This window comes from Nyctereutes procyonoides, unplaced genomic scaffold (genome assembly GCF_905146905.1).
Source record: "Nyctereutes procyonoides isolate TBG_1078 unplaced genomic scaffold, NYPRO_anot_genome, whole genome shotgun sequence".
Classification (NCBI taxonomy): Eukaryota; Metazoa; Chordata; class Mammalia; order Carnivora; family Canidae; genus Nyctereutes; species Nyctereutes procyonoides.
Window position 1 is genome coordinate 20,103,959 of NW_026575042.1, and position 27,038 is coordinate 20,130,996.

The following is a 27,038-nucleotide window of genomic DNA, read 5'->3' on the forward strand; positions in this document are numbered from 1 at the left end:
AGTGTAACTTCTCCAGTTTAAGTGCGACACAGCTGATTGGTCTATAGGGGAAATGCGGTCAATGTCTAACCATGACTGAAGAAACCTCAATCCAAACAGCTACTGCATGATTACAGAGATAGCCTACAATCTTGTATTGTCTTAAAGGTCTTTTCTATCTCCACATATGGTATACACATATAAATAAAGCATTTTAGCACAAAATGTACAGTTAGCATGAATCAGTTCATGTTTACATAAACAAAGGCCTTAGGGGTGAACTTTAAAGGCCAAGAGCTCCTCAGAGTGCATGTTGTTTAAAGATCGAAGATCTGGCAACTTTAGAAGAAGTTTTGTAAAAATAGAGGCCTCATTTGGATGGTTTTTCATTATTAAGGTCCTTAGTGCACGGATGAGGGTTTCCTGCAAAGCCTCCACAGAGTTGACGTTTTCTATCCCAGATCGATCTAATGAAGAATAAGGAATAGACAGACATGAGTGAGAGAACATATTATTAAGTATAAATATTAAGAGAAAACATTAAATATAAATATAATTCTTGCTCATCAGTCTCATCAATGAATCCAAAACAAGGTTTTATACACTGGAATAAAGGCAAACAATACTTGACAAAATTTCTCAAATCCCAAAGGCAAATTTCTCTACCTATTTATTACATTATAAAGATTACATTATAAAGATATATATGACACAGTACACTTGATATATCAAATTCTTCAGTGCTTAGTACTTTGTTTACAAAACTAGAGGTTCTGATTTTTTTTTGAGGTTCTGACTTTTAAAATTAGATGCCGTCTATTAATTTCAACTGCTAATTGACAATAAAATGAATCATGTAGTTTCCAAATATATTTTTTCTTCATGTGGAATATATTCACATTTGTATGTTACCATGTGTGGCAGGCAACCTCTAAAATGGCCACCTCATGTTGGTAACCATAACCTTGTGTATCCGTTCCCTTTGAGTGGGCTAGACTTACTGACTCACTACTGATGAATAAAATATATTACAAAAAAAAAAAAAAAAAAAACTCCATCTTCAGCATATTCTTGCTTACTTCCTCTGAGAAAAGCCAGATGCCATGTTGTGAGCTGCCTACGGGGTGGCCAATATGCTAAGGAACTGACGGTGGTCTCTAGCCAACAGCCAGCAAGGAACTGAGGCACTCAGTCCAACATCTTGCAAGGAAATGACTCCTGCTACAACCACATGAATAAGCCTAGAAGCAGAACCTTCCCTGGTGGTTGAGCCTTCATAGTCATCCACAGCCCTGCTCACAGTTTGACTACAATCTACTAGGAAACCCTTAGCTAGAGGCACCCATCTAAGCCACATCTATATTCCTAATCCTCAGAAACTGTGAGATCATAAATGTATTCATTTTTAAGCCACTAAATTTTAAGGTAATTTAGTATGCAGTAATAACTAATATACTATGCAACTTTATTACCTACTTATATTAACCTGTATTCACATCCATTTTAACATACTGTGTTCATTAAGCTCATCAAACAAAATGTAAATTAGTGATTTAGTATAAGCCAACAATAAAGGGAAGTATCTTAAAATTAGCCAAACTTATGCTGTTTGCCCATGGACTTTTTCATCATTAAGAGCTATTTCTTCCGTTTACAATAGGAGGCAGTAGAGCACAAGAAATATTCAATGGCTCCCAGTATAGGGAGTGGTAATTAATAAGAAAGATACTGCAAAGGAAGCAAAAATCTCTGGCTATTCACACCCTTTTTATTCATTATTTACAAGGATGTTGAGGCTCTGCATTGTAACTGGTAGCTAAAAAGGTCACTTGCAATACAAACACTAAAATTTCATAATAAAGGGGAAAATTTGATTAACTCTAAATGCAGCTAAAAAATGGTGAAGATAGGGCAGCCTAGGTGGCTCAGCGGTTTAGTACCGCCTTCAGCCCAGGGAGTGATCCTGGAGACCTGGGATCAAGTCCCACATCAGGCTCCCTGCAGGGAGCCTGCTTCTCCCTCTGCTTGTATCTCTGCCTCTCTCTCTCTCTCTCTCTCTGCCTCTCAAGAATAAATACATAATCTTTAAAGAAAAAACGATGAAGATAGGTTTATCTTACATTTAATAAAATTTGGATTATTAGTCCATTATGTGCTAATTCTCATGTAAAAAGAAACAAACTGAATGTTGACTATTGGGTTGGGGGGGGTCATATGTTTTCAGACAAAATTGTTACATGGACAAAAGACCTCTTAACATTGACTTTGGTCATACAGTCCTAAGAGCCATAAAAAACTACTTAAAGCCCTCAATAATGCTTCCAAGAGTTTTCCTTTCCTTTAATGTTCAAGTAGTTGTTTTCTTCAACATCACTGCAATTTATTAATTCCCTCACCAAACAGTTACTGAATGTATGTGGCTATTGTGACAGGTGCTAGAGAATTAGCAGTCAACATAACAAACCAAAATTCCTTCCTTGAGAGAGCTCTTAAAGGAGAAGAAAATACCTGGCTTGCAGCATAGCGTCAGTAATTTACAATACCAACAACTGGGAAACGACAGTGAGCCCCACAAACAACATAATCTATAAAGTCAAAGAAGGATATTGGAGTTAGAACTAGTATTATGAGTCATTCAATGAATATTTTGTGTTGGGAAGGCCTACGCTTCTTCTATACAACCCAGAACTTCAAGGAAATGGATTCCTATTCCTATAGGAATGTAAATTGCATTAGATTTTTCTAAAACCTCAATTTTTAAAACCATGATTTTACGGTTTCAAGGCCAAATAACCCAACTATATAAATCTAGCTAGATCATAAGCAATAATCCTCTAGAAATTATAATAGAAGGCACAATTGAAATAGAAGTTAATCTTCTGGGTAGCCCCGGTGGCACAATGGTTTAGCGCCGCATGCAGCCCAGGGTGTGATCCTGGAGACCCAGGATCGAGTCCCACGTCAGGCTCCCTTCATGGACCCTGCTTCTCCCTCTGCCTGTGTCTCTGCCTCTCTCTGTCACTCATGAATAAATAAATAAAATCTTTTAAAAAAAAATTCTAAAAAAAAAAGAAATTAATCTTCTAAAAGATGTACTAAATGCTACACTTACTTTATAGTTTATAGTATAGTTTAATTCATGATATACCTGTCCTCTATACTTCCTTAAGCTTTGAGGGGTTCTTCATCCCTCACCACCAAATCTCACCATATCTCCTCTCTATGTATATTCACATCCTACAAGATGGAAATCAAGTTCCTTCCACAAAAACCTCTATGAGGACAACTAAAATCCATATCTAGATGAACTCTGGTCTCACACCTATATAGGCCGGTCCCTAATATTCAACTGCAAGTAACTGCTGCCATTTCACACAATCTCAAGAATTTACCTTCCATGTATAATTCCCTTTTTTTTTTTCTCCATGGTATCAAGAGTCTTCCAACCTCACAGGCAAAGATCATGTTTGAGATTTCTCTCTCCCTTAGCAGCTAGAGCTATTCTATTAACAAGCAGTATAGCAGAAAGGCTTTGAAGCTAGACTAATAGGAGTTCAAATGCATGCTCAGCCAACTTTTAAAAATGTACGGTCTTCAGCAAATTATTTAACCCTTCTATTCCTCAAATTTCTTGCCTGTATTTGAGGATAACATGTCCCAGAGCTCACCTCAGAGGTCTGTTGTGAGGATAAAATTATATAATAAATCTAGAAACTACCTTTCTGACAAGAACCAAAACAAAACCCAGATGGCAACTATAGATTCCAAGAAAAGCAAAAAGCTATTTTAAATATAAAGCAAATAGTACAGTCCGAGTGGCTAAGCGGTTTAGTGCTGCCTTCAGTCCAGGGCGTGATCCTGGAGACCTGGGATGGAGTCCCACGTCAGGCTCCCTGCATGGAGCCTGCTTCCCCCTCTGCCTGTGTCTCTGCCCACCCCCGTCTCTCATGAATAAATAAAATCTTGAAATAACAATGAATGAATGAATGAATGAATGAATGAATGAATGAATGAATGAATGCAAATATAATGGTTGCTTAATTCTGAGCAATTAATAGAGAATATAAATAATCCATTTGTTACCTGCTACTTGGAATACTCCCCCCTTGGATGGCACAGGTTTAGGGCAAGATTTATATTGCACCCAGGAGGCTCAGTCAGTTAGGTGTCATCTCAGGTCATGGTCTTAGGGTCCTGAGATTGCCCAGCGTTGCTGGGCTCCTCATTCAGTGGGGAGTCTGCTTGTCCCTTTCCCCCTCCCTTTGGCTGTCCCCCCCTGCTCATGCTGTCCCAAATAAATAAAATCCTAAAAAAAAAAAAAATTATATTGCCTTGTCCACCATTTCAACGCCACTCTGTGAACACTGTGAGCACTACTTATATAATACTGCAAATGCAGATTTTTTTACTTTCAATATTTAGACTCATCTAATAAACAAAGCATGGAAACTTGACACCAACAGAACAGAAGGTAAATATTTTCATTCTTGATAATGTAAAAGAAATGATATAGCAAAGAAATCCAGGATATGGGAAAGGGAGGAAAATGTCTCCCTTTCCTTTTTTTTTTAATTTTTTTATTTATTTATGATAGTCACACAGAATGAGAGAGAGAGGCAGAGACATAGGCAGAGGGAGAAGCAGGCTCCATGCACCGGGAACCTGAAATGTCTCCCTTTCCAAGGAAAAGATTCTATCTATACTATCTGAGAGGTTCTGTAAAAGTGAAGGACCAAAGAATGTGAGCATATTACTGTTTTAAATAAAACAACATAACTATAAAAATAAAGCTTATAAAAAGTAAGAAGATCCTTTTATTTGTCAGTTATATCTACTCAACAAAAAGAAGTACAAGCACAGTATTTACAGTTGGATGGGTAACTGAGAACAATTAAGAAGAAAGATGGTTAGAAATCTAGTTCTCTGAAGAGTAGGCTAGGAGAAAGAAGGAGAGACTTTTATTTTATCCTCTTCTAGAGTTTTTGAATTTTATTTTCCTGTATAAATACTGCTTTAAAAATAGCAATAGTTCTTTTTAGGTAGTAAAGATTTGAGTTTGACATGAACACTATCATACGTTTAAGTGAAAGTAACATATTATTTTAAAATGCATGAAATTGTTGTATATGTGTTGCTTGTGTGCCTTTATATAGACATAACAAAAATAAGAATGCGTTATATTCTTCTATAATTAGGCTTTTCCACTTGGCATATCAAACATTTTTTTTTAGGTACCATAAATCAATAAAGCAGGTAAATAATAAATGGAGGGACAGGTGAACAGATAGAGACCCCCTAATGTTGAAAGTAATCCTTTTTGGTAGCAATATTATCATCTGTATTTTCTTCTTTTTTAAGATTTTATCTATTCATGACAGACAGAGAAAGAGAGGCAGAGACAGAAAGAAGCAGAGTGAGAAACAGGCTTCATGCAGGGGGCCCGATGTGGGACTCAATTCCAGGACTTCGGGATCACGCCCGGAGCCAAAGGCAGATTCTCAACTGCTGAGCCTCCCAGATTTCCCAATCATCTGTATTTTCATCTTAGTATTTTCTACTTTTGCAAATAATTCATATTGTTCTCCTGATCAGGAAACAATACAAGGCTTTTTCCAAAGGAGATTAAAATAAAAACAAAAACAAAAAATCACGTTCTTGGTAGGAAATTTCAATAAGTAGCACATTTCCTGGCACAGAGATCCCCCTCACCCCCTACCACTGTTTCTTCCTTTGCACCACCTCTGAGAGTCCCTCCTGTTCACCTCCTCTACCACAGCTATCTCAGGAGGGTTCACTCCATTGACTCCTACCTGAAGTTGTGTAAACAGCCTCTCAACCTGACTCTCCAGCTCTAATGACTCACTTGTCTAATCTACCCAAGATAAACATGCAGAACTAATGTCAGACTATCATTTTGTTCATGCCTGATCATTCCCCTACACGGACTTCCCACTGCCCCATATTTCAGTTAAAACTTCTCTGCTTAGTTCTCCTCGTGGTCATTTAATAACCTTTAACTCACCAGCCTTCTTCTGTCCCTTTCCTCCTTGATATACACGATGGGTTTTGGCCACCTGACCCTAGCCTACCTCATGCTCTTCCAAGCTGCTCCATCACTGCTTTGATGGGAAAAATCTAATAATCCACCCCTCAAATTCCAGATCCATTTTCATCTTCCCCATAAAGCTTTCTCAGGTAATTTCATCTTCCTTCCTAGAACCTCTGAATGAGGTTCCTTCCTCAGTCAGAACCACACAGCTTAATACCATGAAATTTTCTGTGTTAGTTCTGTCTTTCCAAATAGAACATTAAGGCTTGGAGAGCAAGCTTGTGTCTTAATGCTTGTCTCCTCCTAGCACATATGGATCAGATAAAGAAACTAACAAGTATGGATTATCTTTAGTTTCATAATAGATTAATCTGATATCAACTCAAACCATTAATAATTATCAAGAGACTGCAAAATGGTAAAGTGCAAGAAGCATTAATTACAAGATTATTGAGAAAAATAGGTATCCCTTATTAACCTGTTACTTCATACTATTCTGTAACATAAGTGCATTTTTAGTTACCTGGGTAGAGCTGATCAGAACAGGTAGCCAAAGTATGCTTAAAAGACATATGTATTTGTACCCCTGATGTACAGGCCCTTTAAGATACAAAGAACTTACTCTCCTTAGGAGTTCCTGATTTACAGTTTAGCCACATAAACAGGGTGTTATAACTTACGCTTTATAACCCTCACAGCACCTGGTACAATGACTTTTACATAGTAGGAAACAAATGGGAAACTTTAAGTCATATCAGAATACTGTAAAATTCTCAACAAATGTTTTAAAATAAAGTTAGTGATCCTAAAAATGGCTGGTTCTTATTTATATGTTCCTAGGAAAGTCACTGTGTATCAATTTCCCATTTGCTATTTTCTTAATAGCTATTATCTAAATTGAAATACTTTGGTCAGAAATACCTATAATATAAATGTAAGGTGGCAAAGTAATTGGAAAACATCATCTATGACTCATAAATAAACATTAAATGTTTAGGTCTCAAAAATCTTGATTATTCATTCAAACAGCAACTAACCTACTTCTGCTCTTCCCTTCCCTCCTCCCCTTGTCATCCCCTCCCCTGACCTGGGGCCACTGCCCCTAGCCCGGGCCAGAAGACCTTTCTCCCCAGGCTTCTATCCCCTGGCCAGCTGGCCAATCCTCCAGAGCCCAGCAGCCAGATTCAGCAAAGGACAGACCCCAGGTTGGCACACATGATACAATCCCTTCCTTCCACAGGATGAGGAAACTGAGACCCAAAAGAAAAGAACTATTTATGCAAGTCAGAAAATTCAGTGGCAAAGCTGGGTAAAAGCCTACTCGTAATTCACCAATTTTTGAAACTATACTGGGTATTTTTAATATTTTCAAGTAATACATATTTTAATTAAAACTTAAATTCATATCAGAACCTAATGTCCCAAAAAAATCATTAAATCCACAAAAATAACAATTTAGACTTGTAAAAAAATTATTAGCAAAAGTTAACACTAAGACTTGTGGTCAATGTGAGGCCTAGATCTAAACATCATTTCATTACTCTACAGCACTTTTGACTTTATACTGTCTAATTATGCAAAAATAACAGATTCACACAATTTAGCATCTGCTTAAAGCCCTCAAGGCTTCTAAATAGCTTGCTGGAACATAGTTCCACCTTCTCCCCCACTTGGTCACTGTATTCTGGGTATGCCACAATTATGAACCAGCTTGCTTACCTGCAGATACCAGGACAACAGCTGTAAACAAACTCATCTCTTCATCACTAAGTTGGAGGGCATTTAGCTTCTCACTAAATTCAAACATAGAGTTTAGCAGATCCCCTGCTCCCATTGAGTGTAAATCATCGACACTATATTTTTTTCCACTTAAAAAGGTGACCGTACGCTCCTTTGCATCAAACAATGATGCAAACCGTACCATCAAAACCTGGAAAAAGAAAAAGACTTAAATGTATTTGAAGGAGTTCAGTACTAATATTAAGAAATAATTCAGTATTCAAGTCAGTTAAGAAACATCCTACATATAAAAGCAAGCTGTAAAAGAATAACTGAGTTTATTTTTACCCAGAACCATTTCCTTAAGGGCAAATTCTCTACCAAAGCAATAATATCCCAAGAACATAAAAAAAATTCCAGCCACCGTTGGCAAAATACTTGAGTCCTGTGATATTCTGAAACTCTATTAATAAAGATTCTGAAATGCAAATGCAAAATTAAAGCAGGCAATAATGCCAAGAAATCTGAAACTGGGCCTTGGCCAAAGCATTAAAGAAACTCTTTAAGCTACCAAGTATATCACATGGTCTCTAATCCATAAGTAAAAAGAGCAATATTTCAATGCAATGACACTTAGAGACATGAAAACACCAAATGCAGCCAAAGCAAATGCAGCAGATGAACTCTAATTAGACTATTTCAAGAAACCATAACCCAAAGAGATAATACACAAAGAAAACAATTACAGTAGAAGTGTTCCAGACACCAAGATGTAATTCAAACCCAAACCAAATCAGTCAACAAATGCTTATCTATGGCACTCCCTCCCCTATAGTAAATGGTGACACCTATGTCACACAATTCTCTCATAACCAGAGGAATAGGAACAAACACCTTCCCTTTGCAATTTTCCCAAAAACTTGTTTTACTCAAAACAATCCAAAACAGAGTAATGAGCCTTCTATGAAGACGGCACTAACTCTAGAACACAGCAATCCCAAGACAAATCACAAGGTGGAAAGAACACAAGTCCTGGAGTCTGGGATTTGTGTTCTGGTCCTGTGTTAGAAATTTATTGGTAATCCTAGAAAAATCTCTTCACCTCTCTGGGCCACAGTTACCTAACCTAAAAAAAAAAAAAAAAAAAAAAAGCGTGAATTAAACTTAATCACTGACATCCCTCTAAAACTTAGAGTTGAAATCTTAACTGTAATGTCTTCCTTTACATTGAAAATCCTAACAGTTTTAAATTATGCCACAGCTATTTTATTTATGAATATGGCTCCTTCTCCATTCTGGTCCAGCTGCCCTAGAAAACAGAGCATAAGGCAAAAGTTTATGTGGAATGGGCATTACCACATGTGAAAACAAGTTTGAGGAAAAAGAAAATGAGACTGGGAAGGGAAGACAGCAAATATCAGAGGAAGTATTACTGAGCTGGCCACCGCTCAGTATCATTAAAAACTGACAGTTCAGTCTGTGGGACCAGCAGGCAAAAGTAAAAATATATCCTCTGGATTCCGTCCCCCACTGATCAAAGACATTGCCCAGTAGACACCAACTTCCCCCACCAGCCTGCATTTCAGAATAATGTTTAAGTGAGCTCTGAGTGAGCATTTCAGAATAATGTTTAAGTGAGCCTCAAGTTCTGAGGCTCCTCACACTTGAGCAGCACCAGGGAAGCCTGGGGAAGATGAGAGGCACAGAACATAGCACAAAGAGAGACATTCTGTGTTCTACTCAAGTTGGCAACAGTGGCTGCCCCAAGTCCAGGCAGAATGTATCACAGCAAGAGAAGTCAGGGTAGAAAAAGTAACAAGGATTCTAAATGAGGTGAGGCCAAGAGAGTCCAAACTAGTATATAAGACATGTCTCACACATTTCCAAAATATTCCACAATCTCCTAAAAGAGAAAACCGCATCCTATTTATTCTTTGTACTCTGTACTGAAATACCAGGCTAGGCTATGTTCATTGGCTGTCTAACTATGCAGACCCTACTTGCAGTCCACACCTGAGAGAAATACTAGAACCTAGAGGAAGTACATAGGGTAAGAATATAGAACAGTTATATTTCAAGTCCTAAGGAACTGTGGATTTATTTCATCTCTTCCCAAGATTCTGAGATGGTTATCCTTTTGTTGGTAACTTCAGCCTCTAGACTATAAATGCTTATTTAGAAAAGAATGAAAATGTACGTGAAAACAAAACACTACACACACCCTACATCAATATTCTAGATAAATAAAACCTACCTCAAAAGTCCCAGCCTTCAAAAGGTTGACCTGGTCATGCTGAGAGAGATCTCTGAATCCAGGAATACGCTTTGCAAATTCCACCACTTCTTTCACTGCTGGAGTGAAGCTCATTGAAAATTCTTCCCAGATTTCATGCCCAGATTTATGAGGATCCACATATGGAGACTTACTCATTGGACAAACCTAGTATGCACAGAATGGAAAAACTCTTAAAGAGTGAGACATGATTAAAAAAAAAAAAAAAAACAAAAAACAAAAAAACCTTCATAAAGTGGCATCTCAATCACTGGGAACCCCAATGTGAAAATAATTCTCAGACACAGGTAAGTGTTACTAATAGTAACACTTTCTCTTCTTGCTACTTGCCTTATGTTAGGAAGCCTCATGGCAACCTAGTTTGAATAGCAATTAATGCATCATAAAAAGGGTAGCCTAAGCTATTTCAAAAACCGTTTGTGCAGGTTTAAGAGTTTATTTTGTAACACTGCTGCCATCTTATGGTTTTATGATTCTTAAAAAAATTCATATATACTTAATATTGTCAATCCTATTCATTACTTACAGCAGATATAATAATTATCATTTCTCAGATAAGGAAATGAGACCCTAATGTTTAGTGATTTATCCAAATACATCTAGAAGTCACAGGCCTAGAACCCAATCTTTAGTTAATATTTCAAAGCTCACTTTTTTCCAAATGGCACAATTAAAATATTATAATTTCAAAGAAGGAAAGATAGTAAGATGCCTTACTTTAAAAAAAAAGTCACTGACCATTTTTTTCACAAACAGTGGCAGGACTACTAGCCTCCACTTGTTCAATTAGGAAACAAAACAATGATGGGAGATATAAGGAACACCTACTATGTAAGGATTGGTGAGGAAAAATTAGGAAGCCAAAGAGGGTATGAGAACACTAAAAAGATTATGAACATTCACTGTATATTCTACTAGTAAAATCAGCCTTTAAATTTTCACTAAATCCACAGGAGATCCAGGAACAGGATGATTAAATAACCACAGAGAATACCAAAAATGGTTACAGATTTTTCCCTCAAGGTAGCCACTATGTCTAATAAAATATAAGGTCACCTTTCAGATCCATGGAATCAAATACTTGTAAGTGACAAGAAAAATCTAACAAAAGAATTGGAGTAGAGTCAGTTACTTTAAAAATGAAAAAAGAAGACTTTAATTACCTGGCTGCAGAAAAATACCCAGCACTATCAAAGGACCTCATGGTATATACTGGAAATGGTGAGGTACTGCTGTTTTTGATGAAATTTTGGCTGAATATAAACACTGTACTTTGATGTAGACTCTTGTATTTGATTAAAAAAGAAAAAAACTTGAACAATATGAGTAACATTAGCTCATCTCATAAGATGAAGTCTGAGAAAATCCTTAGAAATTAGCGTATTAAAATATTCCTAGATTCTCAAACAGTAAAATATCTATCCATGTTCTATGTTCAAAGATTTTGCATTATAATGGTTAAAGAAAATACTTCCATAGATATCAAAGGATTACCAACTGTGGCAAGCTACATGATCAGCACTTTGAGAAAATCCCAAAGCTAGTAGGGGAGTAATTAAGCAGAATGCTTAAATTTTCAAAGGGATTTCTAAGATTTAAAGGACCAATTTTACACGATCCATATTTTATATAAATGCTTATCCCAACCACAGTATCAATCAAATCAGATGCTTGTACTCAGTTCTTTGTGAAATGAGGTCATTCAACAAATGATATTTATTAGAAGTATTTGACTTAAAATACTGTATGAAACTGATTCTGTAAATCTCATGTTTTCTGACACCAACCCTGCCCCTGAAGTTGGTATATTCCCCCCAAATAAAAGAAAACTTTCAAAAGTTTTCCTTGATCTAAGTTGGGCAAAAAAATTGAATTCACTATACCAGATGCATTCTCCCTCCAGTGTTGCACAGGTAATTATTCTTGTTCTCATTCTGAGAAAATCCATCTATCGAAACTCTATCACATACTCGTTGAGTATAAGCATTGGAGAAGTTCATACAATGTCCATTTGCAATACAAATGGCATGCCCATTTGGGTAATGCATTATGTTCCTCCCTTTGTACTGTCCATTGAGGTGTTGCTGGCTCTCACTACATGGAAAATGGCTGCTAAGCCCACTGCCACAGTGATCATGATTTAAATTATATTGCTCCATGCTCTTGGGAATCCGTTCTCTCTGAGGCTGCATGGTCTCTGCTGAGTTTTCTCGCTGCTCTTGATTATACATAAAGGTATCCTTGTGTGCCCTGGTCACCATGCCAATCACTTCATCCTTTGCAAAATCAGAAGAGGGAGAAGAGCTTTTGATGTTTTCTTGTTCGAGCTGGGGCTTGGGTCGCAGCTGTTCCTGGGCTGGTAAGGCTGTCTGTTCATGATGTTCTAATGTGTCATTCTGCAAATGACCACTGAACTGGCTGTTCATCATGGTCTTCATCGCACTCTGCATTTCAATTAGCATCCTCTGTTTTTCACGCTTAGGAATACGACCAAACCGAACAGCTATTGAAGAAAAAGATATTTAACACCTATATTCTAAGTAAGACCTGTTTATACAAAAGAATAGCACAAAATTATGTTAGCTATAGCTTCTTACAAATAAAAAATATCTGAATGTCTCTGGCCCAAATCATTCTAAATCTGATAGTTATATTTTTGATGTAGGATAAGAAGTGGAAAGGAGAAAATTTTTCAAGTTTTCTCCCAAAAGAAAGCTAAGAGAATATCTATGTCTTGGGTATTTTATAAGCAAAATTTTTGAAAAATTTGAAATTAACTAATGAAAATTACAGTTGAAGCAGTCAGCATTACTACACAGCGCCTATTACAAGGCTGAAGACTGTTCTTAAGAAGGTACATGGTGAGATTCAGCTACCCACAGCCATTAATGTTAATGGAACCTAATAGGTACAAGCACTCCCTGAACATCTAACCTTTGTCAATTCATTTTCATAACCCTATATTCAAGAGTCAACTATTAAATTATTTACTCTCTCCTTTTCTAGCTTCTTAAAAATCTTTTTAAATTTTTGTTTAAAACACACACACACAGTCAACAGAAATGCAGTTATTGAAAACTGGCTGGATTTTAATTAAAATCACTGAAACAAAAATTAAATCATTCATCCACCATTATTTTAGGGGCAAGAGTTAGAATGTGTCCTGTCTCCAACATTCCTATTCCTAAGGAACAGAAAAGAAAAGCTTTCTAGTCTAATATTTATATGGAGATAATAAAAATCCAATATACCCACCCAGCAAGAACACCTTCCTAATCTAATTGTAGCTTCTGACATTGTTGCTATTAATGGACAATTTTATGTTTCACACTCTATCTCTACTCCCTCCTTCACAAATGGTTGTCATTTTTGTTCTTTTGAGGAAATCACAATATCTACCAAATTCAGAGCAGTATTTCCAGTAATACAAAAAAAAAAAATTTTTTTTCAGGCAAATGAAATCCAAAACATCAACTGCTAAAATCCATTTCTCAAGATGCTCTATTAACAAACAGTACTTGTGTAATATATAACTTAAGGGACTACTTAAGTGACCCTTCCCTAAATACATATCAGGTTCATTCTCAGCAATTCTTAATACTACTAAACTAATCCCTCTGAAACCTGCATATTCTTCTGTTACTTAGAACTGAATGAGACTATCCAAAAGTGATTTCCGTAAGCAGAACAGAAGAGTCAAATTTTCCAGTGATGTCATCCACAGAGATACTAATAGTCTCACAAATTAACTTTTATTTTTTATGGGACTGGATCATGCCAGAATTTAGCAACCACCTCCACATAAGACCCTACTGTTTCTGTCAATTTTTTATCTCCTTTCAACGTACCCAGAACCTGTGCCCTAAAAGCACATTATCATCTCAGGGCTGAGAAAATCATAGAGATAATTCACATAGCAGAAATAAGTTCCTCAGAAATGCTAATTAAGGAGACAGAGCCAAGGATTCCTATATCAAGAAAAGTGAGGGGTGCCTAGGTGGCTCAGTTGGTCAAGCCTCAGATTCTTGATTTCAGTTCAGATTGTGATCTGAGGGTTGTAGAATTGTCTGTGTCAGACTCCACGCTGGGCATGAAGCCTACTTGAGATTCTCTCTTCCTCCCCTCTCTTTGCCCCTGCCTACTTCCTCCATAAGTGAGAAAGAAAAAAAGGAAAGAAAGAAAAAAGAAAAAAAGAAAAAGAAGAAAAATGAATTCTTTTGTTAGGAAAAGTATTCAAACTGTATACTTTAAAAAAGGGGGGGGGGTCTTTTTAGAAGAAGCCCCCAAAAAGAGAGCCAAGAGCTATTTCCAGGGTGATAATGCTAAAATTTAACTTTAATGAATCTGGCATCTTACAAAGCATCAAAATGTGTTTCTAAAATCTGCTTCACTCTAAGCACAAGAAGGCCACTGGTAACTGGCCTATAGGTCTGGTTTATGCTGAGGAATGAAAGCCTAGCTCCATATGTTTTAAGAAGAGTGCTCGTTAAAGTGGGAACATACCATCTCTCGACATTCCAACTGACAGACACTTTTTGAAGCGACACTGCTGACATCTGTTTCTATTCATCCTCATTATAGAACAGTTTTCATTCTTCAGGCACTTCTTGTACTGAATGTTTTGCTGAATGCTTCTCCGAAAGAAACCCTAAGAACAAAGGAAGATGAACTCAGTCATTTACAAACATCCAGATGAAATCCTTGTAAGCACCCCCTGCCCATACACACATACACGACTATTGAGTATTTTACTGGCTACCTGGGGAAATAATTTTGGCTTAGAATAGAGGGATATGTAACAATGACACACAGACTTTAACTGGATGCTTATGGTTTCAAAACACCCATGCCTACTAGCCAAACAAAACTCTTCCTCTTCTCTTCAGAGAATCTTGGAGCTTGCCAAGCACTGCTTTACTACACTTTACCGTGTTACCGGTCCCTGCCTGTAGCCACATTTTCCAGCCCAAACTTTAATCACATACAAATCCCAAAATTTCTGAAATACGAATGATTTATTTTTAAAGAGTTGACAGAGAAATGTGTTCCATAGTTGTAACACCCTAACTGGATCACAAATTACATTAGGAGAACTTGGTCTTTCCTGGATCATTATCTGCTGACCCCAGCAAGGTCTACTTGTAGATGCCAGATGTTCCTGGCTACTTGTCAGCAACAGGTCTGAGCAGCACCACACACCCACAGACCAACTACTAATCCAAGGGAAGACCGTTCCCAGCTAGATGGCTACAAATAACTGCCTTTACTAAACAAACAATTTAAGTACATGCTCTGTGAAAGGTCTTTCTTTACAGAGCTCCAGCTTCATGGTCCCAGGAAAAACAATAAAGTCAAGAACAGTTACCAAAATTTTAAATTGCAGTTTCCCTGAGTATCATAACTAACCACACATTTCATAAATCTATGTAATTTTGAAATACATTTTTAAATTTTATTACTGCAATATTATACTTGGACACTACAATATCTGAATTAGACTTATCTCTAGGAGGGTACAGAACAATTATGTGTATTTATCAAGGATACACAGGCTCATACACTTGTGTTTTTGTTTCTTTGGCAATAAAGTGAGAATAATGTCTACTATACAATTACTTCACATTTTAAAAAAGAGGAGGAGGAGGAGGAGGAGGAGGAGGAGGAAGAGAGTAAAACAGCATTTATAGCATTTTTAAAATAGTGGAAAAGTGCTACTTCTATATTAAATACAGATTAGTCTTGTGAAGTGACCCAGTCATTAGAGCTACCAAATGCACAATTTATTCAGAGCTACCCTAGAAAATATTTCTTCTTCCATCATGTATATTCATTATCTTGCTCACCTATCATATCTTGCCAAACTGGATTCTTGTTCCTGGCTTTCAGTCAGAAAAGACCAAGAGCAAGTGTCTTGGCCATCTTAATTTTGATACTCAGGAGAAATAATTGTGCCAGATTCTTTAAAGAAAGGGAGATTGCCTGGATATAAGTAGGAGATATAGACTATCTCACTTGGAATTAGCTGACCCTCTAACCAAGAAATATTCAACTAACCTAAAAAATAAAATGAGGTTCCCCAAGTATTCAGTTTATATTCAAGATTTTTCTACTCACTTGGCATTACTTCTAAAGATGCTACATTTTTACAAGTATACAGGAATTATTCCCAACTCCTAATATCTGACATATCAGAATGTCAACATATCTGAAGCGACTTATTCAAAGTTTGGTTAAACTAAGTTCCAATAAGGCAGCAGTGCCTTGCCTGTCTCGCTTCCTATTTCCCCACCACCTGGAACAGTGCCAGATGCATTAATAAATAAGCATTTGGGCACTTGGTTTCATGCCATCATTTTGAGTGAGAAAGCAAGTTTATTCTGATCAAAATCTTAAAGAGAAATATTTTCACTGAATTAAAAATATATTTTTCAAAATAAGTTATCTTTATATGTTATATAAAATGTTTAAAACTTTAAGAGTAGCTTCTGATTTCTCTTATCCTCCCAAGTTATCATTTGTGGAAATTGGCAAGCCTAACTCCAATTTCTTTAATCCCAGAATCAATAGCTTACCTTACAGCCTTCACAAGCATGAACTCCATAGTGGAATCCTGACGCCACATCCCCACAGACTTTACACAGTAGAACCATGCCACTAAATTCTAAGACACAAACAGACACAAAAGTATAAAGCTGGAAGAAAGACTTCAACTGTTGCTTTTCTCTCCAACTGATTCCAATTTATTTTATTCAACTTGAAGTACTTTCAAAAATTCAAATCTACTCTTATAATGCAAAAGAAAGAAAAATCTTTACATCAAGTAATCAAAAGAAATCTTAGTTTTCTTTTTTTTTTAATATTTTATTCATTTATTCATAAGAAACAGAGAGAGGCAGAGACAAAGGCAGAGGGAGAAGCAGCCTCCATGCAGGGAGCTTGATGCGGGACTCGATCCTGGGACTCCAGGATCACGCCCTGAGCCAAAGGCAGACGTTCAACCACTGAGCTACCCAGACATCCCTTAGTTTTCTTTTAAACACAGTTTATGGGGCTGCCAAAAATATTTCTGAGAGCGAGTTTTTTTCCCTTTCCTGATGATTTTGAACATACTCTGAAATTTTTTAAATCTAGAGTTACTTTATACCACATATGCAACCAGAATTATTTTTTTAAGATTTTATTTATTTATTCATGAGAGACACACACACACACAGAGAGAGAGAGAGGCAGAGACACAGGCAGAGGGAGAAGCAAGCTCCCCACAAGAAGCCTGATACGGAACTCGATCCTGGACCCCAGGACCATGCCCTGAGCCAAAAGCAGACACTCAACCGTTGAGCCACCCAGGTGTCCCACAACCAGAATTAAAAACAATTCTCCTTGGTAAGAATTAAAAAGTCAAACAAAAGAGGCAATCAACAGAGGTGTGAACAGATGTGGCCACACGCTGCTTGCTGTATGATACTCAGTTCAATTCACCTAAAGGCACCAATCCTCCTCTGTAGCAGCCACTCTTACCTCCACCTTCACTCAGGACTCCAAATTCCGCCAGTTATCCCAAGGCTGCTTTGTTTTCTAAATCCCAAACGTTCCTAACTCCAACTTCATGAAAGCAAACCCCTTCCCACAAGTACTCTGTTCTAGAAACCAAATTCAGTACTAAGAGTTCAGAAGAAAGACAACTGTGAAAATGTGGTAAAGGGGATACCCCAGAGGAAACACAGGCAGAGTGTATAAATCACATATCTTGCTCTGTGGCAAGAACCAATTATGACAACCCCTAGGCTGTAACTTTTAAAATTATCACTGATTTCTTACCTACTAACTACTAAACTATCATCATCCAAGAGGGGGTGAAATGACACTCAAATGAAAAACTGATAAAACAAACCCCACCTGTAATTAATGGCACCAACCTTCGAAAACTAAAGTAACTTACTTGTCACTCCACTATGACTCTTTGTCATCCCAGGTGCACTCGATTTGCTTGTTTTCATAGAACAATCTATTCGATCGTTCTTCAGGATGCCTTCAATATTGGAGAGATCTCCATTTTTGGGATTACCATTGTTATCAGAATTAGAGCTATTTGGAGAAGATGGAACAGAGGAGGAGGAGGATTGGAAACTGTTCTCAGAACCTTCACTGTGACAAGAGGCAGGGCTAGAGGCTGAGCTGGAAGAACTGATATAGGCGATCACACCCCCTAGAAAAGAGGCGAAAATTCAGATAATTAGATACATGACAATATATGTTTTCTGTTTTTCCAAATCTGAATAGTAAAGTCACTAACTTTAGAAACAGACTGCTGACTAAATATCCACTTACCCTAAAAGGAGAAAGTAACTTATTTCCTTATTTCCTATTTTTCCTGCTTTCATACAGTTTGAAGCACATATAATTTCCACTGATTCAAAGAATGAGAAGCTCTCACTGGCTTAATTATTCTGAGCACACAAAGATCCAAACCTAAAGCTTTTCATTTTCCAGTTGTTTTTTTTTTTTTTTTTCTATAAAGAATGAAAAATCTTCCTGACTAGTAGCTTAGAGTAAACTGTTTTGGTCACAAAGAAGTTTGATTCTGGTCCTCTCTTTGTCTCTTTCATTATACCTTTATATAACACAATCTTAGAAACAATGAGTTCATTTGCCTCCCCCAGCACCTGGCTAAAACATAAGTTAATCAGGAACAGATATAACATTTGGAACTCCAGATATTTTATGTCAAAATGGGGAATGTTTCATAGCTAATGCTCCCAGAATCTTTCTGTTTTGATCCCTGAAAACTTCAATGACTATTCACTAATCACCAGTTCCATACTCCCCCTTCTCCACCTGCTTCTGCCACTGGACTTGCAGACACACTTATCTGTAAACAGCTCTTAAGGAATCCAGACTCACCACCTGTTCTTCTCACTTGCTATTTACAGTAAATGTTAAAAGAGGCTGAAAGAATGCATGCTATAAGAGAATAACATTAAGGCTGACACTAATTCTCCACAGAGCTACTCTTAAAACACTATTCACAACTCACCAATATAACCTCCACAACTTCTGTGAAAACTGGTCTTGGCCTCCTAGAGACTGTAAACTTCTCAGGTTAAGAAACAGTATTTAAAATTATTCTTGGGGTATAATTTCAAACATCTTCTCTCAAAGACTTAAAACGCTGCAAGGGTAATCTCATAGGCAACTATATTATTTTTCCAAATCCCAGGCCAAACAACTAATTCTCATCTTTTCTACTGTGGTTTCTTTTCCTCTTTCCTCTATCATCAACAAACATTTAAAGGGCTTTTTCGATGTGCATAAGATACAAAGGTAAATTACCTCTCTTCTATCTCTGTTCTGAAATCTTATTTAAACATACTGTTTACTGTCTCCATCTCTTTCTCCAGTAGACCATACACACCTCAGTGCACGGTGTCTCTTAATTCTCTATGCATGCTTTACAGGTAATAAGCCTACCATAAATATTTTTAAGACCTAATTCTCTGCCTTTGTGAAGCCCACATTTAATAACAAGGACAGATCCCAAGTAGCATAAAACAGTACTAGGAAGGGGATCCCTGGGTGGCTCAGCGGTTTAGCGCCTGCTTCAGCCCAGGGCCTGATCCTGGAGACCCGGGATTGAGTCCCACATCAGACTCCCTGCATGGAGCCTGCTTCTCCCTCTGCCTGTGTCTCTGCTTCTCTGTCTCTCATGAATAAATAAAAAAAAAAAAATTAAAAAAAAAAAACAGTACTAGGTAGTCACAGGCAAAACAGGACATTTCTGATATTTCTGATAACTATACAGAGTAATAAGTGGAGACTTCTGCACATTCCCTAAATAACAACTGCAATTTAAGCATTCCTTCTGAAATAACCTTCTCTGCTAATGAGAAATGATTCCCCAATCTTTTCGTTGGTAAAAACTACATTTTATAACACACACAGATGGAGCAAAACGCTGAGGCCAAAACAATTCCAAAGAATAGAAAGATATTTCCACTCACAAAGAAAAAAATGGGCAGGGAAATTTTAGGTCACTTTTAGTCTGTTGTGTTGAAATAGGGTACCAGATAGGTATTTAAGTACCAATTATACATAACCAGAATGGAAAGTTCCTAAGCAGTCAAGTAAAACCATAATTCTTAGGGATTTTGGTCACAACCCAAAAGAGAAGTTAAAACAGCTCCTACTATGCCACGAAAAACACAATAGTGTTTATCATACATAAATTTAATATGCATAAATGCAAACTAAATGTACTTGAATTTTAAAGACAAAAAATATAAGTAACATGGAGAATTCCATCCACTTTTCCATTCATTAAGCATACGCCTACTATCAGTCTTGAAGTTGGAGGTGTGATTCTGGTCTTCCTAGACTAATCCACTTCCCAAATGTTCTCCTGCCATGTGCTTATCATCTTCCCAGAGTGAAACCAGAGGTTGATGATTAATATCAGACCTACAAGGTACTCCCCATCTATAAACCAATCATTCTCAAAGTGTGATCCCTATATCAATCAAGGGCTTCAGCATCACCTGCAAATCTGTTAGAAACATTTCAGGCCACACTCCACATCTACTGAACCAGAAATTTTAATCAACCTCTTGGAGATACTAATACGCAATAAAGTAGTTACACAGTAAAAGTAGGGCTCTCACAAGCCAATGTCTTTATCTGTGCTCGAAGGAAGAAATGTGACCAAGAGTAATTTTTTTTTTTTAAGATTTTAATTAACTTGACAGGCAGAGACAGTGAGAGCATGAGGAGGGGAGAGGGAAAGGGAGAAGCAGACTCCCCACCAAGCAGGGAGCTCAAGGCAGCACTCTATCCCAGGACTCCGGATCACGTACTGAGCCAAAGGCAAATGTTCAACCAACTGAGCCACCCAGGCACCCCAGCAACCAAGGGTAATTTTAATAATAGAAATGTCACCTACTGCTGAATTTGAAAGCTCCTGAAACTCCAAACATAAGGAGGAAAAACTTACTGAGTTTATTCTCTTCATCCAGACAAATTACATAAAATGTGTTATCATGAGAACCACCTGGTATTTTTTCAAAATACGTGTTTCCAAGGCCTTGCCCAGAGTAGGCCCCTCAGGAATGAGCATTTTTAATTTTTAAGAAGTTCCCCAGGTAATTCTTTGCACGTTGAAGTTTAAGAATAGCTACAATCACTGAATTCAAGCACAAATTGGTTCATAGTTTTAAAAGTAGATGTTTTCAATGACGTAACTCCCTGAATACCCTAAATACTCTGTGAATCCAGAGAGAAACAATTTTAACTTGGAAGGCTAACAAATGTCATGTTACTGGGTAAACCACTGTGCCATCTGTTTTCATAAAATTTTAGAGATCTGAAGTTCACATTAGAAATTCCAGGTGTTAGCAAACAACTAAACTACTACTTTTTTCACGTGTCTACACACTCAGAATAGAATGCAAAGGAAAACATTATCCTTAGTCTTCAGTATACTCCCAAACTCACAGCTACTTATCTTACTTAAAGTACTACCACTCTAGGTAGTAAATTCACTTCTTACGTCTCAAGATGGTAAAACATGAGAAAGTGATGGTTTTCTTTCTCAAGTAAGATGGTTTTCTAAAGTAAGACTTTCTTAGGGCCAGCATTTGAGTGAGCCATTTATGTTCACAAGGTCTTCTGACTACCTCACCTTAGAAATAAACTTGCAGAAATCAGAGCTATCCCAATGGCTTAATTAAAACTGCTTAATAACTGTTGCCCACTGACTGGGCAACAGAAGGTGTTTGCTATTAACTACCCAAAATGCACCTTCCTTTCAAAACCTCCAAAATCAAAATTAAGAAAAATTACTCAGCTACTATCAATCCAGTTAATATCCAATTCCTATCTTTAGGGACTTTAACAATCCTTTTCAACAAGCACTTGTGCCAGGCACCATGGTATCAGAGATGACCCTTCTAGAAGCAGCTACATTCTCCTAGCTAAATCAAAAACTGATTTAGTTGTCTTAGCATTCATTCTTGCTACCAGACACCAATCTACTGAACTGATGGTTAGTAACCCACATGGGTTACATTTTCATTTCCTAGAAAGGAGTACATCAATAGTTCCTCCACCCACTGAAGAAAGGGAAGTGAAAACTACAAATACCTACTGAATAGCAAGAATAAAATAACATAATTTCATATTACATTTTGACCTCACAAGCATTAATTTCCATTATCCCATTTCAGAGCTCAGAGAGGTTTAACATAAACACTGCTACTAAGTGGCAGGGCCAGGATTGAAGGCCAAGGCCAGAGTACAGATTATTATCTCTTACTGTGAAAACCTGGGCAAGCAAATCACTTTTAATCTAAAACTGAGTCACCTTCTATAAAATGGGAATCTACCAGAGTTACTACAAGATTGAAATGAAGTGGTGTTCATAAAAGGGGACTATTAAAGTCCTTTTTACAAACATGGTTTTTGATGATAAAGCAAGAAAGGTAAAATGCCCAAACCAGCAAGTCCCAACACTTCCAGAAACAAGCAGAATGTACTTCTTAGATGCCTCAAGCTAAAATTAGCTGAAGCAGTCTTCTCTATTTTTAGTTGGAAAAAAATCCCTGGAGTTGGGCCAGGTTCCCAGGCTAGGGCTTACCCAATGGTCAACTTCAGACAAGCCAAAAGTCAGTATCTAATTTTATACTGCTGGGAAGCACTTGCTGTTCACCAGGTATTGGGGTTTTCTTACCCCAATTCTAGGCTTGCCCATCACCAAAAGGTTCCCTCCCACTCCCACGGCCCACCATCCTGGAAAGTATGCCTGAGTTCAACTCATGACTGTGCCTCGTGACTTAGAACAAAATATTTTTACCATCAAGAAGCTTTAGTTTTCATTTTAAAAGTAGGTTACTAATAATTTCTACTCACAGGATGGTAGGATAGCTATAATTGACTCACCATCCTTCCAACTATGGCTTGAGTATCAGGGTTCCAGAGAACAGCAGCATGGTCCCTTCCCTAAAAAGCCTTGTAGACCAACTGAGGAAACAGCTGTGTTAACCATTCATTCCAGTGCCATGTGAGCACTGTTTCATACAAATTACTGTGAACTGCTGAGAATCACACAAGAGCACCACACAGGGCAAAGATCAAAAGGGGCAAATACAGCCAAGGTGACAATAAGTGGGGTCTTGAAAAACATGCAAATTATTAAATGATATACCATGTAAAAGATTTAAGAAAACCAACAATGGGGTGACAAATTGGTCTTACTCTGTAAAAGTGTTTTTTTTTTTTTTTTGTCTCCATGTAAATTGCCAGGGGGTGTGGGGAGACACAAGTGTAATCTAGTGTCTGGGGAAAAGAGACTGACTAGCAACAAGATTAAAAGAGAGAAATGATGAGATTAGGAGGCTCTACTGACACCTGCCTGTTTTCATCAGCTGTGACCCTGACCACTGCAAGCCAAGTGGATCCACACAGTTATTTCTTTCATTGCCAAGAAGACAGGACCACCAAGATGTGTATATACTGTCAAATATTCTGTGGGCTTAAATCTAATACAGCATAGTAGCTTGTGCTCCCCAAGTAGACTTTGTGGATTTAAAATCTGGCTCCACCACTTGCCTGGATAAATTAATAAACTTCAATCTACTGAACTCTTCAGCTTCAAATGGTAACAACAATATCTTCCTTCAAAGAATTTCATGTAAAAAAAAAAAAAAGAATTTCATGTGTGGTGTCAAAAGTAGTGACACATGTAAAGGGCCTGACACACAATACTCAACAGATACTGCTGACTATTATTCCGCCATCAGACTGAAGATTTCAAACCAAACTAACCTTCCCTACCCTTTCCTCCTTCCTTTGAGTGTGTCATATGGAACAGTGCTTTCTCTAGGTTATTTCCACACCACCTTCTGAATCTCTTTAACTCTGCTGACTAGTCAAGCAACTTGCTACTTCACTTCTAAGTCTTCCTTTGATCTTACTGTTTCTCTCTCCAACTGATTTCTTTACTGTTACCATTCTCTGGCTTTTTTTTTTTTTTTTTCAAGTTAGGAGAAATACAGGTTTGTATGAACTGTGTGGGAATGTTTTCCTGATCTTTTTAAATGTGAATCACGGCTATGGGTATGAAGTTTGTGCACTAAGCTTTTACTTTAAAGAACCTCATATATTCACTCAGAATCTATGACACAAATGTATACAGTCAATTCTGCCACTATACTATTTCACACCTGCATTAGTCATGATTAAGATAAAGACAGTAAGTTATGGCAGATGAAATGGTCACTTGCTGAATGTGTATTGTACGGATACAATGGTATGGACCAAAAGGATGGGTCAAAGGTGTGCCACACAGCAGTGAGTCTGGCCCCACCCTAGTCAACATTTACAATTTGAAGGAAGTTAAAGGGAATGCTTATCAATACTCCAATAGATAAGTGGCAGAAATTGTTAATATACTAGGTGACAGCTTGAGACAGGCTGAACATGGAGACAAAAGGAACTAGAAAAAATTAAGATAATTGCAAATTCATGCACTTCAGGTCAATTATCTGCACAATGGATGAAACCTAGCTTCAAAATAGTCCACATGATGGGCAGCCCAGGTGGCTCAGCATTTTGGCACTGCCTTCAGTCCAGGGCGTGATCCTGGAGAACCAGGATCGAGTCCCACATGTCCTGCTCCCTGCATGGAGCCTGCTTCTCCCTCTGCCTGTGTCTCTGCCTCTCTCTCTCTCTCTCTCTCTCTCTCTCTCTGTGTGCCTCTTATGAATAAATAAATAAAATCTCTAAAAAAAAAATGCACATGAAAAGGTCCTACTCGATTGCAAGGTTACTGTGAGTCAGCAAAGCCAATAAGCCACAAAAGCTCAGCCTGCCAGAGATTTGCAGCAGAATCCAAAACTTGGAACTTGGTAACTGTCCAATCATTTCCTCAGAAGCCTGTTCATTTCTGGGTGCTACAGGCCAAAGGGCAACAGGAATGATGATTGAAACAACAGTGAACAAAGACCAAGTAATGAGAATCGAAAATGGAAGAACTAGGGTGGTATGTTCAACAGTCATCCAAAGGGAGTTTTATTATCCGTAGTTCCAAAAGGCAAGATTAAAATCAGTGATACTGTTCCAGGAAGGTTCAAATCAGACAAAAACTTCCTAGCCTCTTGAGCTTGCCCACCTTACAAGGCTGCAAAACTGGAGTTCATTCACTCTAAAGGCTAGGTTGAAAAAGACTGAACCTCATACTCTCTAAATTGTTATCAAGCCCAAGTTTAATTCCACGACAGAATTACCCAATTTTTGAAAATACCCTCAAAGGCTAAGAAGACCCAGAGATAATTAAAACACAGTTATAATATGTCTTTATTTTTATTATTGGTGGAAAACTCACACTCGTTTTCAAGGCATGGTTTGCAAAAAGTGCGTAGAATAACTTTAAAAATCTATCAGCTGACTTCTTCTGTAACCTCACTGGCCTCCAGTGTAAGGATCATCATTGAGGGCAGACAAAAGGCGAGAAGGGAGCACGGTATTGTTGCGACGTTGCAATAGGAAATGTTAAGTAAAATAACTGATGAAGCCAAATTCTGTTGGTCAGGCTCAAGAAAGGTCGGCAGTCACCACCGGGTTTTTAAAAATCAGTTGAAATAGACAATGCCCACGCACTCTTTCGTAGTCTCAGGGTCACTTAGGATCACCTGAGTCATCCGACCCTACGTGAGCTGAACGACTGGCTCACGGTGAGACCTACAGGCTCCCAGCCCGAGGGGATTTTCGAGCCGTTTTTAGGCCTGAAGGTTAAAACCTGGATGCTGGATGGGTCACGTCCTACAGCAACCATCTTTCCTGGACAGAGCGAAGCAGCATCATAAAAAGGGCGGGTTCCGTCCCAGCTACCAGGCGCTGCTGGGGACCCCGGCGCCTCAGGGCTCCCTCGAGAGGTCCCGCGTTGGGGAAGCACCGAGCCTTCCCCCGAGGACCCCTTCTCGGCCTGCGGCGCACCCCGGCCCCGCACTTCTTCTTCGGCGCAGCCCGCCCGCCCCGGCTGCGCGCGGCCAGGTCACCTCCCCACTGCGGCGGCGGCGGCGGCGGCGTCCGCGCCCGCCCGGGGACCGCCCGGGCTCGGGGTTCACCGCACGCGCACGCGCGGCCTCCTCCGCAGTGTGCAACCCCGCGGGGGAGGAGGGAATCGCGGCCACGTCACAGCCCGGAGGGTTCCAAAGGGGCGGGGCCTCCCGGGAGGCTGCGGCGCTCCCCGCCGGCGCGCGCGCGCACCCACCCCCACGTGTCCCTGCGGCCCCGGGGAATGTGGGTCACCGAGCCGAGCGGCCTCACGTGTCCCCGCCCGCCGCCGCCGCCTCAGCGCCCATTATGTAATGCCGCGTCACGCGCCCGCCCAGCCAACCGGCGCCCGCGCGCCGCCGAACGTAAACACAGCGCGCACGTGGCTCGCGCGGCCCGGCCATGTGAGGGGGGGGCCGGGCCGGCGCCGCCGGGCCGCGCTGCGGCGTCGCAGGGAGCCGGGAGGGCGGCAGAGGAGCGGCCCGGGGGGCGACGCGGGAACGGAGCGCGAACCGAGCGCGAACCGAGCCCGAGCCGACCCGCCGCGCGCGGCAGCCCCCCCGCCCCCCAGCCCTGGGGTCACCCCCCGCCGCCGCCTCCCGAGTGCCCCAGGGCATCCGGGCGCCCCCTCCGCCCCCCCCCCCCGCGGTCCGGCTCTTACCCGCATTCACCTCCATGGTGCCCTCCGGGAAGGGACCAGGCGGCCCGCTTCCCGCAGAGGTGGCAGCGCCGCCCCCGCCTCAGCGCCGCGCCACCCCGGGCTGGAGGCGGCGGGGGTCGCGGGGCGCCCTCATGGGCAGGGCGGGCGGGGCGCCGGGAGCCGAGCCCCGCGGCCGGAGCGCGGGCTGCAGCGGGAGAGGGCGGCGGCGGCGGCGGCGGCCGGCGAGCGGCGCTCCTCGCGGAGTCCCTGACAACAAAGCGGCGGCGCGGCGGCTTCCTGCAGCCAGCGCACCGCGG

The 27,038-nt window shown here is 39.5% G+C and overlaps 1 protein-coding gene across 1 annotated transcript; it reads right to left on the minus strand.

Annotated features, from left to right (window-relative positions):
• Positions 1–16: 16 nt before the first annotated feature.
• On the minus strand, positions 17–27,034 carry NR1D2 (nuclear receptor subfamily 1 group D member 2). Its single transcript, XM_055321218.1, has 8 exons — positions 26,743–27,034; positions 17,980–18,246; positions 16,613–16,701; positions 14,544–14,688; positions 11,924–12,543; positions 10,002–10,187; positions 7,748–7,958; positions 17–446 (listed from the first exon to the last, which is right to left on the minus strand). Exons 1-8 carry the CDS (start codon positions 26,756–26,758, stop codon positions 250–252), a joined length of 1,731 nt encoding a protein of 576 aa, XP_055177193.1. The 5' UTR covers positions 26,759–27,034; the 3' UTR covers positions 17–249.
• Between the last annotated feature and the right edge of the window lie 4 nt (positions 27,035–27,038).

Bases quoted from the DNA above. Each gene is read 5' to 3' on its own strand.
- NR1D2 (XM_055321218.1), bottom strand. The intron at 16,702-17,979 runs GTAAGTTACTTT...TTTGTGTCTTAG, and splicing joins GAGTCATAGTGGAGTGACAA to AATTTAGTGGCATGGTTCTA. The intron at 12,544-14,543 runs GTATGTTCCCAC...TTTCTTCAATAG, and splicing joins AGTTGGAATGTCGAGAGATG to CTGTTCGGTTTGGTCGTATT.